Source organism: Cricetulus griseus, assembly GCF_003668045.3.
Source record: "Cricetulus griseus strain 17A/GY chromosome 1 unlocalized genomic scaffold, alternate assembly CriGri-PICRH-1.0 chr1_0, whole genome shotgun sequence".
In the NCBI taxonomy this organism is placed as follows: domain Eukaryota; kingdom Metazoa; phylum Chordata; class Mammalia; order Rodentia; family Cricetidae; genus Cricetulus; species Cricetulus griseus.
The window spans coordinates 252,329,305-252,345,060 of record NW_023276806.1 but is presented as its reverse complement, the minus strand read 5'-3'; the positions used below and the strand labels follow the sequence as shown (position 1 = coordinate 252,345,060).

The window sequence follows — 15,756 nt, the reverse complement described above, 5'->3', positions numbered from 1 at the left end:
AACTTTCAAATAAAAATGATTAAAATGACAATGTTGCTCATCATATACGCAAATTCATTCTTTGGCTCCAGAACAGTTGGTAGTATATAAGTATTAAGGTAAACTAAGGGCAGTCATATTATTCTAACTTTTGTAAGTAATTTTTCAGAACAGTATTGAAACTGGTAATGTACATGTTATACTATAAAAAGTGTTCTAATAAATAAAATGCATATTTAAAATTATATGCATATCAAAATAAAGTCTTCCACACTCCTCCTAGTTCCCATAAAACAGAAAAACATGGGGGATTCACAAGGGTTAGCAGTTTATGAAAAGGCAGGAAGCCTGAATTCAAAAGGATAAAGTTTCAGATCTTTAAAAAAAAACAAAACAAAACAAAACAAAAAACCAGTACATTTTTACTAAAAATGATGTCAATGGTACTTTTTATAATAGACTTCTGCTCAGCATAGATAACTATGCTACTTGTTCTTAGAGTTACTAACAATATACACTCACACTGCAGGTAAAAGTGTATTTTTCATTAAAGGCTGGTACTTGACTTGGACAAGAAGCCCAATGCTAGGGACTATTACTTCTTCAGATATGCCTATGCTGTTGTAGAGCTTTAGGCAGAGCATCTTAGCTTTTTTATTCCTCACTTTTGTCATGGACATGAGCCTTAGGTTCTTTAGTATGTTCACTCACTATTTTTTCCTTACCAGGCTAGTTTATTACCATAGCAAACAGGATTCTCTGACTGCCCTGCCTGGGACTTGGAAGCTCAGTTAGTGAAGCTGAATGAGGCTCACCGTCTATTTCCATACATGGTAGCTTCTGGTGCCTTAGTTTCCACCATAATCTATCTTATTCAAACTTGAGTGTTAATGTAAGCTCAAGCCTGGTTGAAGTCCACAGTACTTATTTGATGTAAGTAAGCCTTCTTTTTCTTTTTTAAATCTGGAAATATAATGTGTTGTGAAGATAAACAAGATAATTTGTATAAAGTATTTAGGAAACTAAATATTTGTAATTCTGCATTATTACTTCAAATATTATTTTTCCTTGTAATTATTACTGTTAAAGTTTTCATACTAAAAGAGAAAAAGCAAGGTTTATGAAAGAAATAGAGGGTAAGATGAGTAGTTTATGAAAACAAGATAAAAGTGGATTGCCACTATCTAATTTCTCATATCTTATGTTTGATGTATACAATAAAGCAGACTAAAAAGAAAAGGCCTATTTTAATGAATAACTGACCTTAGGAAATTATTTACTTCAACTGTGAAATGACACAATTTTTAGGTGAATAATTATACTGACTTCTGAGTTTAACCATATGTTCCTATGTCAAGTACAGGCTTAACGAAACCGAGTACTCACATGTCTTCACTATGCCATGTGAAGAATCAGTATATTACAACATAAGTCAATATTAAGCAGATTTACCAATAATCAAGAATCTTCCCTAACAAAATGCACAGTGCAATACCTACTAAGCCTGGGAAACAAGACAGAGACATACAATAAGGATTTGAATGATAGAGAATCTATCTCAGGAGTGTTGGATCCAAATCCATAATTTAAGAGTGCTGAAGCCCAAGCATGTTTTGAGGACTCTTCCTCAAAAGTGATATCAAATGTACACCCACATGTCCTTAATAAATATTCATTTATGCCAAAATGTTAGATATAGTCAAAACTTAAGCTTATAACAAAAGATTACTAAGGCAGAAAAACGGTTTAGTTAAACTTCAATTTTTGTTTTCAGTACGAGTGAAAATTGTGATAGAAATTAGGAACAACAGTGGTGAATGAACCATATAAATGAATCAGCAGTGATCACCTATCTGTTGGACTCAGAGCATTAGAGACAAAATTCAAACACATTCCAAGTTTTTCTTTAATCAGAACCATGTTATCAAATGGTAAGATCTTATTCATAAAATAAATATAAAAATACCACAAAAGCAACATAAAAATAACCATGGAAGCTAATTTTTTTATTTGTGTTAGTATGAAATAAGAGCTATCACAAAACATGTTTTTTAAAAATATCTCAGTATCAAACACTAATTGCCAAACAAAAGATATCCTATGTTAATTATCTGAATGACTGCAATTACAACAGGAATAATCATTCTTAACACTAACAGAAAACATGGTATAAATTACTTTTAGGATTTACTATTTTGCATTATTGCAATAATAGGATTAACATGCAAGACATTATATAATGCTCAGGAGTCTATAGGTCATGAATTTCAAGATGAATATCACCAATTATCCCCAAATTAAGATTAAAAACAATTTGAATGATGTCAGCCAATGTTAATACAATGGTTCTTATAGCAATCATTAATTGTTTATATTTATTATGTTAAACAAGTTTATTTGCTTAGTAATAAATTTACTTTGAATACAGCAAACATAAGTAGATGGCATAGTTCCCTTATCATATGACTTCAAATTATATAATTTATAAAACCTGCTTTTAAAAAAGGAATAGTTGCAAAATTGTTTCAAAAATAGAATTATTACCATAAGAGAAGGCAGGCTAAAAATTTTTTAATGAAACATGAAAAAGCTAAACATTAATAAAATAATAGTCAGTATTCCAAACAGGATATACTCAGATTTTCTAATACATTTCCCTCCACCATAATATATTTATAATATAATCTTCATTCTATTCAGGTTGTTAGTACTGCTAACATTTTTCTATTGGTAATTTTACTATGGATACCTGTGTCAAATCATTTTCTAATTTTGCCAAAATATTTTACCTCACCAAAAAGCACATATTTTGTCTCAAAATGAAAATTCTGTAAAAGCTGTCATGCAAAACTACACTATAGGCAAGGAAATCAAGAATTATGATCTTAGCTGGGCATTGGTGGTGCACACCTTTAATCCCAGCACTCGGGAGGCAGAGGCAGGAGGATCTCTGTGAGTTTGAGGCCAGCCTGGTCTCCAAAGTGAGTGCCAGGATAGGCTCCAAAACTACACAGAGAAACCCTGTCTCGGAAAAACCAAAAAAAAAAAAAAAAAAAAAAAAGAATTATGATCTTATCCTCACAAAAATATTTTCACTAACTGAAATGTGATAATTGCATTTTTGTTCACTTACTTATGCAAACTTTAGAGTGTATTTTCACATATAATACAAATGTAAAATTAACTTTCTTTCAGCAACAAAAAATGGTAGCATAAGAAAGTTTTTATATAGATACTGTGTGTACATTATAGAATAAGAGAAAAGTATTTCAATTAGACACAAATCTATATTACTGTGCCAGGAGAAGATAACCATTTAAAAACCCCACTTTCCATTTAAATGCCATCTCTTAAAAAAGCACTGCTAGAAGACAGGTTACACATCTCCCTGTAATTAGAAACCTATGTATTTATTGATGAATACAGAATGCTAAAGACAGAGTTGGAAGGGTTCCTAAATCACAGAGTCCATCATATTCATAGAGCCTTAATATCCTAATGAAATAATGGTAAGGATAGAAACGATAATGAGTGCTTTCACATGTACATTGAATGTCTACTGCACACTAGCTAAGCACTGTGCTCTTTGTACATCACTACTTAATTCTCATGGCACCCTAAGAAGCAAATACCTTTGTTGTCAAACATTTCACAAAATTAGGGCTCAAAGCTGGTTAAACAGGTATGATTTGATTTTAAAGCTTATGTTTCCTATTGTATACATATACACACACAAATACATTTCCCCAAGTTTCTAATATAACCAATAAGAAATACACAAATGGGTAATATGGCTTAGGGTGGGGCTTCGGGGACATGAGGTTTTTCAACCTATGTGGCTTTTTATATGCCTCACAAACAGTAAGCAAAGCAAGTAAGTGACAAAAATCTTTATACCAGACTATTTAAAACAGGAAAATTGATAAAAGAAAAAACAAGCATGTCCTTTCTCAAAGATAAAATATAATTAAAGATAATTCAGATGATATTTGGATTAAAATGAGAAATTGCGGTTAGTGCAAGCCACAATATTTTTAGTAATTACTATAAGATAGAAAGAAAAAAGAGGATTCCCATCATGGATCATTGAGTTTTAACAGGAAAATGATTACAGGGATACCCAATGAGCTCTCGGAATTTTTATGATAAAGAGAAAATAGAAAGACAATAATGTCTGATGTCAATCACTTCCCTTCAAGGTCAATCAGGGATCTATGAGGAAGAGGCGGATGCTTGCAAGGGTCAGATAATAAAGACACAGAGAACTGGTTCATACACGAATGCAAGGGATGGGAAGCATGCCCAAGACCTGTACAAGTTCAAACCCGACAAAACCTTAGCACTGAGAAAGGGAAGTGGGCACAAAGTCCAGCCCCCAACCAATCAGCTGTTGGAAAATGGAAAGTAAGTTTTCTTCAACATCATGGCACGAAGGTATATCAACTGCATCTCAGGTCGAGTCTCATGCTCAGTAATAGCTGTCCAACACTAAATGGACTCCATGTGTGTTTTGTTTTGTTTTAGGGTGTGTATGTGCTTAAGAGAGAAGGAATATAAAGTGGAATAGGGATGGAACCTAGGAGGAGTTGGGGTGGGGGTAAGAATATAATGACCAAAAAAGAGTGAAATTAAAAAAAAAATTAAAGATAAACTACTGTTTGGTATTAGAATATTCTATATATAAATTACTATATTCAAGTCCATGCATCTGGACTGCACAGTAAATCACCAGTTCAAAGAAATGATAACAATGTTAAACAGTAACTTCCTTCTATTGTATTAAAGACCCTATTTTACTGCTGGCAATAATTGAAATTAGGAAACATGGACATAAGTCTTCATTTATTCATGAAGAGGAGTTTAAACAACCAAACCCACTTTTTCTTTATATTTGCAATTTTCCTTGAGGCATTAATGTGCATGTATCTTTGGACATACCAATTCTTTGCATCGTGGAATGCAAAATAGAATTTAACTCCTGACCTTTTAAATTGAAGTTCAGTATTTATAGTGACACACATATTATTTCACTTTTAAATGGCAATTCCTTAATATCACCCTGTGTTGCTCAATGACCATGACACAAAAGTTTGCCATTTTTAATGGGACAATGGAGCAGTTTCACTGATGCCAAAGCTAAATCACATAAATAAAAAGCATCCCATAAATACAAGAAAGCAGACTTCTTCAACAGAATTTATAGCTTCCTGAATAGAAAACATAAATAAAACACTCATTGGAGTTTTTATGTAAGTTTAAGAACACAGTCTCCACTCTGGCCCCAAGTTTGACTCCTTTGAGATACTTCAAAACTAATAATTACTGAGAAACTTCTATGTACATATCAGCAGTATGTTCTAATTTTTCAATTTTCAGCCTAATTGAGAGATATGCTTCATAGAAATATGTCCCAAGAAACTGCTCAGCTGTAGATGAAGACAAAAGGAGCATGTTTTAAAAATGTGATCTATAGCTTTACGTAGCTATCTTACACTAAATAAACAACTATTTTTCTCATTTACCTAAATACCACATTAAATCACCAGGAAAATACATTTTTCTTCCAGAAGGAAATTCAAAACAATTAGAGAACACAGACAGTCTAAAGGACTCTGGGTCTCATGAATGGATTCATGTGTGTTTACCTGTGCAATCCCATGCTTCTTTAGAGTGCTTAGTTGAATAATACACTCTGCCATGTTCAAATACTTTTTTCTAAAAAAACCCCTGCAAACTACATAACCAATATGACTGGTTTGAGCTGTAACCTCACTGTTCAAAAGGTATAAAGCTAGTCTAGCAGGATGAGCTTCCTCGGCTATAACACAGGAGTAGCAGCTACTTCTGACAAAATGCAATGTGTGGAAAGAATGGCATGGCACATAAATGACAGCAGGAACAGTCCTTACCTTTAGGGATTGGAGCTATTCAGAAACCATCAGAAAATCATAACTAGCAATAGCTAAAGTAGAAATTTAAAACTTACAACCCATATATTTGTGGTGCAATTTCTAGTCTGTTCAAGTGCATGTAGAGCTCAATATCATGTTTTTTCAGCAGATGATCCTGGATCTGGTTGACTTTAGTAACAATGGCAACTGTTGGCCCTAAATCCTGAGGTCTAGCAAAGGGGATGGGGGTCATCAGAGTTTCTTTTCCCTGAAAATAAGAAAAATAGAACATGTATTATTTCAACTTAGGAAACATGGACAATGCTTTTAATTTATTCATCAAAAGGAGTCTAAAGAACCAACACTACCCTGTCATAATAAAGACATAACATTCATACACCGACAGGTGGAGGCTGTGCCCATACAGCCATAGCCAAGATATCTCTTCTAAGCGTCTTTCCCTTGAACAGTTCTCTTGTGTCATTAAATTTTCCAGCAGAACGTGGCTAGAGGCAGTTAAGTGTGTCAAGCTGCCCTTGGCCAGTTGATCTGATTGGCCATAGCATATAAATGCAACATTTTGATGGAAGTGTATTTCTGTAGCAATTAAAATTGAAACACTAAATGAAAACTACACAAAAGGGGAAGAACAAAAGAAATCACTTTAGAAAAGGAAATGCTCTCTCTGTCCTTTTGTCAATTTAAGTAGGTGAGAAAAGACTAACAACCGCACCACAGAAGGGCTTAAAATAAAATGTGTGAGGCCCTCCCTCAACGTCCTTTTCCCATCACTTCAAATTTTCATGGACGCCATTAAGCCTAACCCACTTTGACCTTCAGTCCTTCATTTCTATGTCTCGGGTACTGGCATTTGTAGCATTCCTTGCTAGTGAATCTTAGATTACTGCTGAGTTTAAATCTAATGCTCAAGCGATACTGTTAATGATGCTTTTATCCCAAAGATCCTTTTTCATACAGAAAAGTCTCAATTTTATCCTCTGCTCAAATGCTATTCCTCAGTGATTTCAACCCTACACAGAGCTTCAACAAAAAACAAACAAAAAAATAAGTAAATAAAGAAGAACATCAATATTAAATCTGTGTGTTTAAAGTAATGCACTATCAAAAGAAAGGCAATCTATCTGACACAGATATTTATTAATGTGGTTCAATAGCTATGCATAAAAAAAAACCTCACCAAGAGTGAAATATAAAGTTTATAATAGCTAGGTGTGGTATATATTTTTAATCCCAATACTGGGGAGGAGGATGGGAGGGGGAAGAAAGCATGCAGATCTCTATGAGTTACTAACTAGCCAGCATTCCATATTGAATCCTCATCTCAAAAAGACAAAATAGACTTAAAAAGTTTATAATAATTTTATAACTGGAAGTGGCATTACTGCATGAGTAATATGCATTTACAAAGGAAAGGCTCTATTTTCTTATATGTTGTATTTATTTGTCTACTAATATTATTAGAATATGTTATAGATACCAAGATTCACTATTACACCCTAAGTGTTTTTACATATTATTACAAAAATGAACAGATATATTATGGTGAAATAACTAATTATTCTAGTGTACATTCTTATTGACTAGATTTGTTAATAACACAAATGTACTGAAGACATCTGTACTGTAAGAGTTACCTTTTGACCATCATGCTCAAAAGTAGAAAACCAAGGTTCAGCAGTTTCCATAAGCTGTGAGAACATTGCACTAAAAATTGGAAAAATAAAATAATTTTATATTTAATCTTCACTAAAGTACTGATAGTATTTATTTTAAAAAGAAAAAGCAATAGTCACAGTACTTACAAGGCATCATGTTCCAGATACTCGGGATTCAATAGGATTTTCATTTCCTCACTTAAAAAAAAGAAGACAATTCAAGCAATCAATTTTAATAACTCTAGTAAAGGTAGCTTCTGCCATACTTTGCATTCATAAGAAAACTTACACACAATCTACAGCTAAAAAGTTAGGCTTTTCAAGGTCAACTCCAGTAACAAACAAAATTCTGTTTTTTATAAAGATCAGAAAGTTGTTTGCTTGTCTGGGTCCCAATGCATTAACCATCTAGTTATTCCAAATAATGTATGGAAAGAGTGACACTATATTCCTTGAGTAAGTTTGATATAGAATAAATTTTTAACTCTACATTATATCACTTTTCTTTCAAAACAAACACAACTATAGTTACTGATTGAGCATGCAATGCCAAAACATGTTTTATTGCCTTCTTATTTCATCTTAACATCCATTAGTCACCAACAGAACCTTTAGTAAATCTACTCGATGCCATTCTACTTTGTAATGGATTAAAACAGCACAGTCTGTTCATTCTGAATTTACCTCCAATCACCTCTATGTTCTAGCATGTAAAATACATGCAACGGTGACAGAAATAAAGCTGGCATGAAAATATGATTTCAAGACTAGTTTCATGAGACTATAGAGTAACTCAAGGCAGTTAAAAGGTAAGTCACTTGTGTCAAGATTTGATCAAATCAATAAAGTTAGAAAACTATACATTATACAGCCAGTAATTCATATTTTAGCAGACAAAGGTTAATATAATTTGGGCCAGTGTCCAGCAAAACAGAGAACATACATCTGACTAGGAAGGGTCATACAGACATGTGTCAGGTTTCAGCAGGTATTTTTTTTATCCAATTCATTTAGATTGGATACTCTTGACAATGCCTGACAACCCTATAGCTCACCAATCATAATTTGCTTCTTAGTTGCTTCTCTGGTGTTTTAAATTAGAAAGCTAAATTTTAGCAGTTAACAAGTTAAGGGCTATTACAAAAGTCATCTAGAAGAAAGACTAACTGAAAGTGTCTCATGAAAGGCTGCTCTATTTCCCAGAGTAGTGTCCTTGGCAGCACTACTCCATTACGGACTGAGCTCAGTCAGAGCTGCTGGGGAACTAACACAGAAAGTTCCCATCAACTATAGTGACAACTTAGAGCACAGCATGCCTGAGTATTATCCACTATCAGCAGTTTAAAAGGACAACAGACATTTCCTTTTTGGTCCATTTATGTCATCATTTGACACAGTCTTAACATTTCAAAGACATGATTAAAACTTGCTATAAATCTAAACCAGCATTAGAATTTAACATGGATCAGACTCATAACCAATTATTCATAGAAAACAAAACTGAAGTAGCTTTAATTTGAAAATATTTGAGATTTAACATAACAAAAGATACATTGAGGGCAGAAAATACACACAAACTCATGTAACAACTTGCCTGGGCTGTGCAGACTCGCTGGCATGTAGAAAAGCTTGGTGGTCACAGTGAAGGATAAAGATGATAGGTGCTAGTAGTTCATGCATACCCTGTAACATAGGGTCAGAAGAAATGAATGGAAAGATAATAAGAGTACACTAGTAGGTAGTAGCAGCTGAGTCAGATGCTTTTGTTCTTTTGTTACAGTGCTTGAGATAGAACCCAAGGCTTCATGTGTGTAAAAGGACATTTTCAACATGTACATACACATTCAAACAATCACTGCCACAAAGGTGTTCATGTTATATAGAAAAGCATAAGAGTGGAATGCTACAAAATGACTTCTATCTACTTTTAGAATTTGATTGTAATTCAACCAGAGCATGTATTCTTCTTGAAAATATAGGGAGCAGTTATCTTTTAAATAACATGACAAACAATAAATTGGCATGGTAGACAACCTTGCACCTGTCAGTTGCTTCAAGATCTGTACTCATAAATATGAATTTCACTTATGCAAATTATAATCATGAGCTACAGTGTAAAGATCTGCACTAAGGGCAATGAAGAACTGTAGACATAAGAAATTACACCCAATGTTTTCATTATATAATGGCTCCAAATTAGGATGCCTGTAGATTTAGGAAGAGCTGAAGTCAGCTAGCTAGGAATGTTGGATAATAAAGAGAAACAATCTTTAGCAAGTATGACAGAAAACAAAGTTTTCAATATAATTTTGAACATGTTTAATCAGAAACCTCACATTTCTCTGTGAGGTTTAACTTCAATAACAAAGTTAAAATGTTTTCTTTTATGCTAGTGTTCAACAGTGGATCACACAAATAGGCACAAATCCCTCAAAATGTTAGTTGTTACTTCAGCTTTGAGGTTGTTAGATTAGATACTAGCCTTATTAATATAGATTTTGGTATTTTAAATATAAATGCCATGCTTTAGCACACAAAACAGTTTGTAATTTTTTTGCAACTTATAATAAGCAAATAACCACTTTCTTTTTCCTTAACAGATAAAAATGATCTTTTATTTTAAAAACTGAGAGAAAATATAAACTTTACAGGAAGAAAAATGAAACATGAGAGTAGAGAGATCATTTTGCTGGTAGAAAGGGAGGCAGCTTCCTGTGTTGTGAGGACAGACTATGCTTGTCTCAGAAAACCAGTCATCATCACACTGATATCATCAGAGTGTATGACATCACTTCAGTAGACTCCACTCATCAATTGCCTGTAGTCTCAAATACAAATGATTTAGTAACACAGTTGTAGAGTGACTCATTACGAATATGTAATATGGAACAAACTGTCATACACACCTAAATTATTTTACATAACCCTGAGAAAGCATGGGAAACCCTGAAAAATCAGACAGCTGTGGGTTAAAAGGGATAGGATGAAATGGATATAAATACAATTAGCACTCACTTATAAAGTTCTCAAAAATTTAATTAAAAGAGTCATCATCTACTTACCTACTTAATGTAGAAAATGTAAGAGAAGCAAAGCAAAATGAGAATGAAGTCAGGCAGACAGACTGCCCTGATACCAAATTAACACTAAATTAAAAACTACAATAGATACCTGGATGGTATCAGTTTTGACCGTTTCTAATAGTTTGTTCAAAACCATTCTTTAAAGTAGAGTAGAACTTCTGGGTAATAACAACTGTTAAAGCCATATATATATATATATATATATATATATATTATATATATATGTATGTATATGGTGTGTATATATTTATTTTCGTAAGTGTGGGATGGGTTACACATGTGCACATGTATTAACTGTAATCAATTAAACATGATTAATACACATTTAATAACACATATGTTCATATGTGGAGGCTTAGGGTTTACATCTATCCTAATTGTTCTTCCAGTTTATTCATTAAGACAAGATTTCACAGTTACATACAGGGCTTTAAGATGTGGCTAGTCAATGTTAGCCAGGTTGTGGGAGATCCCTATGTCTGTATTCCAAGGCTAAGATTACAGACAGACCTCTACATCCATCCATCATTGACATGGTTTCTGGAGATATGCACTTAGGACTTCTTGGGCAGCAAACACTGTAACATCTGAGTCATCTCCACAGTGTCTGACCTACTGAAGTCTGTAACACTTCTTTACCATTAAAGATATTAAGCCTATTTAATTTTTTATTAAAATAAATCCATTGTTTATTATTTCTTTCAATTTTGATATGCCATCACACATTGAAATTAATATCACTATAATAAACCATGTTTCAGATATTTTCTGCTTGCTTGTTTCATGCCCCCCAAAACCTCCCTGAGGTAAAGATTAAGTAGGAGAAGGCTTCCTTTATTTCAGTTATTTCTTCACTCACTTGAAAGTGGGATCATTTTTATCAGGGAAGACTGACATGATTAGTTTCTAAACAATCAAACTACTTCATTTAATAAATACTCCATTTTCATTTATATCATAAGGTGAATATCTAATTTTTCCTAAGAGTACTAAAATGCCATCTTTATTACAAATTGAATATTTACCCCATACATTTTCACTGCTGTGCTATGAGGGTTTTGTTTACTTGACATAAATCAGACATATCTGGGAAGAGGAACTCTTAAGTGAGAGAATGCCTCCAAAAGAGTGACCTGTAGACAAGCCTGTGGGTCATTTTCCTGATTAATGAATGATTGCTGTGGAAGGCCCAAACCAATGTGGGTGATACCACCCTTGAACCGGTAGTCCTTGATAGAGAGCAAGCTGAGAAAGCCATGAGGAGAAAGCCAGTAAGCAGCACTAATCCAGGGTCTATGCGTCAGTTCCTCCCTCCAGGTTCTTGACCTGGATTCCTGCCTTGACTTTCCTGGATAATGGACTACAAGCTAGAAGATGAAATAAAGTTTCCTACACAAGTTGTTTTGAGCCATGGTGTTTTATCACAGCAAAAGAAACCTAACAAAGATAATTGGTATTCCATTAGATTGCATATTATTAAACTAGACTTGAATATTATAAAGTCTGACAAACACATTTAAGAATGAACCAAACCAAAAGCGAATGATCTCTACAATGAAAACTTTAAACTCTGAATGGTGATGCTGAGAAAGACACTAGAAGAAGAAAATACTGCCCATGCACAAGGATTAGTGAAGCCAGTGTTGTGAAAATGACTGTCCCGACAGAAAGAAAATCAGATTCAGTGTAATCATAATCTAAACACTCATGATATTCTTCACATAGGAAAAAAAAAAAAACCTCCTAAACTCCATAGGAAAGTATAAACACCTTGATAGCCAAAGCAATCCCAAGGAAAACAATAAACACACATGAATGCATACACACACACATCTCAGCACCAACACACACACACACAAAGACAAAAAACAATGCTGAAGTATTAACTACTCTAAATTTCAAGATGTATTAAGGAGTTACCCCCAATAAAAGTATACTACTGACATAAAGACAGTACATGTCAAGATAGATGTACTAAAGGACTCTCTACATAGGACTCTATTCACTCAGAAATTAAGTCCAACAACTGACAAATGGGATTTCACAAAACTAAAATGCCTTAGAAAACTAAAGGAAACAATCCATTGAGCTAAAAGGAAGGTCATATAGTGGAGATATCTGTCAGCTATTCATCTGGTGGAAGATAAATGTATAGAATATATAAAGGGCTCAATAAACATAGTCAAGAAAAAAATATGACAGGCCATGGATCTGAACAGAGTTAACAGAAGAAAGACAATTTCCAAAAAGTATCTTTAAAGCTGTGTGAGATCCTTAACAACTAGGTAAATGCAAATTAAAATTACCTTGAGATTTCAACTTACCCTACTCAAAGTGGCTAAGATCAAGAAAACAACTGTTGGTGGAATTTAAAACTGGTGCAGTCACTTTGGAAATCAGTACAAAGAATTCTAAAAATGCTAAAAGTCGATTTACAAATGACATGGCTATCCCACTTCTTGGCATACACTCAACAGATACTTCCTCAACCATTTTCATTGCTGTCCTATTCACAATAGCCAGAAAATGGAAACAATCTAAATGTCCATCAATTGATGACTGGATAATGAACATATAGCATATATCCCAGACAGAATTCTATTAAGTTGTAAAGAAAAAATGGAAAGATGGAATTTGCAAGCAAATGAACGGACCTGGAAATATTACACTGAATGAGGTAAGCCAGACTCAGAGTTCTTTTTTTATTTGTGAATCCTAGCTCCAAATGTTTTAAATATACAGCCTGAAATGACTATAGAAACCAGGAAAGCAGACAGCATCCAAGGAGGAGTAGGGGGGGGGGGATGACCTTTAGAGAGGGAGAAAGGGGGACTTAGGTGTTATGAAAGGGGAAATAAGAAAAGCACGTGTGAGTCTTTAACCCGGTAAAGGGGGTAGGGTAATAAAGTGGCAGGGGGAGGAAGGAGAGAGAAGTAACTCTATGAATGTTTGAAAAAAGCCACAGAGAAGCATCATATTTTATATGCTTACATAAAATAAGTATATAATAGTGTGTATGTGTGTTATCTTGCGTTGAGGAGTTACACCACATGGGTAATAATGCTTTCTTTCTCCAAGTGTCAGACACTATCAAACAGAAAATTCCAAGGGCAGGTATGTAAATTTTACCTTCAAGTTGTCAGGGAGTCACAGAGGCTGCCCCAAAAGCATATACTATTGCCATTACTCATAGTTGCTTCCAAGAACTTGAAGGTAAGTCCTAATTGCTTAAAACTTCACATATGTTGGACACAGGACTTGGAGGAATTGAATTGGAAGTGTCTTGGAAACCTCTCTGAAAGACTAGTTGTAGTAGTATTGGTAGGTACAAGTTACAAAGAGATTAAAAAAGCAATCAATAGTTCTACCCAGATTTGCAACTACAAACTACAATGGCCACTCTGGCAAGATATACCCGAAGGTCCATCCAATAATGCCAATTGTATCTTGGGGATGAGCAATGCTCATTTAATTGGACTTAAGCCCCTTAATAGGAGGGAATTCACACTTCCCACTGTAAACCTAGACAGCCAGCTGTATGTATGTGGAGGGTTACAGACCCTAGTTCTGCCTTTTTCCTAAACCATTATAATTTCTGTTAATTCAAATATGTATCCTTATAACCAAAGGTAAGCGTAACCCCAACCCATCATCAAGGAAGAGTCATTTGCACTTCTGAGACTTATTCAGAAAATCACACATGGTAAAAACCCAGAGACTAAGAGACCAGGGGTCTATAAATCCATTTGATACATCTGCAGTAAAACCACCACCATCTAAGGCTTGGGCAAAATCTAGGAAAAATGGTGGAAAGATAGTTAGAGCCAGAGGAGAAGTTAGGATGCCTGCTGTTGAGGGTCTTCTAGAGCTAATAAGGAAGATGCACCCATGAAATCTCAACAGTATGGTTGCCTAAATAAGGCATGACTAATCATAATATCACTTGACATACTTATGTGGATAGGGAAAATTTAGCAAGCCCCCTCCTCACACAAATGATTAACTGCTGTAGGCAATTAATGGATGCTATGAGAAAGAAAATCAGTTTTCTCCAGGAATGAGCTACTTTGTATTTTATCCAATCCCAAATAGTCAACCATAAACATACAAACATAGGAGCATTATTAAACAAAACCCATATGTGGTATACACATATATACATATGTGTATATTTAATAGTAACAAATAAGCACAAATAATAAATTTGAAAGGGAGTGGAGGATTTGGAGCAAAGAGAAGAGATACAAATGATATAAATAAAGTACTCATGTATGAAATTCTCAAACTATACAATATTAAATTTGAGCAATGATTATTTTTATCTTTGTGTATTTCCGTCTTCTTTAAGTATTGCTGACGGTTCAGTTTCTTTGGTGCTCCTCTGTCTAAATGTTCCATTCATTCAAATATCATTTGCCATTTGCTTCTCACATGACAACTGCCGAATGTGCTAGGGACACAATAAAGTAGGCTGGTTCCTAACCTCAAGTGGTCTTTATTCATTACCAGAAGACACACATTAATAATATGAGTATTAAAATGCTTAAGCTATAAACTAGTATGTATATACACAAAGATGTGGGAATAAGTATATATATATACATTCAGCTCTCTACATCCAAGTTCTGCATCTGTGGCTTGAAAAACCAGCTTGTTGAAAAGAGTATCACAAGAGACGGCTGAGGATATGGGTCAGTAAGTAAAGTTGCCCACATATGAGGACCTGTTCTTCAATACCTATGTAAAAAAGCTATGTGTGATGCATGCAAATGTTAAGGCCAGCCCAGGGGACACAGAGACAGCAGAGTACCAGAGGTGTGTCTGGCAGTCAGTACAGCCAGTTACCTCCAGGTTCAGTGGAAGTTCCTGTCTTGAAAAATAAATTAGAAATCAACTGAGGTAGACACCTAAGTCAGCTTCTGCCCTACACACACAATACACATGCATACATGGGATATTTGCATCTATACACGTACAAAAATATGAAATAATTGAAAGGAACTGCATCCACACCAATCTTAGTTTCCTTTTCCGTTTTCTCTAAATAATACAATTTAACAATTCTTTACATAAAACATATATTAGTTATTATAAGTAACACAGAGATTTCATTAAGTATATGGGAAA

At 34.2% G+C, this 15,756-nt stretch overlaps 1 protein-coding gene across 1 annotated transcript in view; it reads right to left on the bottom strand.

Moving 5' to 3' along the window:
* Positions 1-15,756, bottom strand: part of Tbc1d5 (TBC1 domain family member 5) — a 433,073-nt gene that overhangs the window by 159,186 nt on the left and 258,131 nt on the right. Inside the window, 4 exon segments of the mRNA XM_027394567.2 lie at positions 5,966-6,138; positions 7,526-7,595; positions 7,694-7,744; positions 9,141-9,229. Coding sequence (XP_027250368.1) covers positions 5,966-6,138; positions 7,526-7,595; positions 7,694-7,744; positions 9,141-9,229 — 383 coding nt within the window.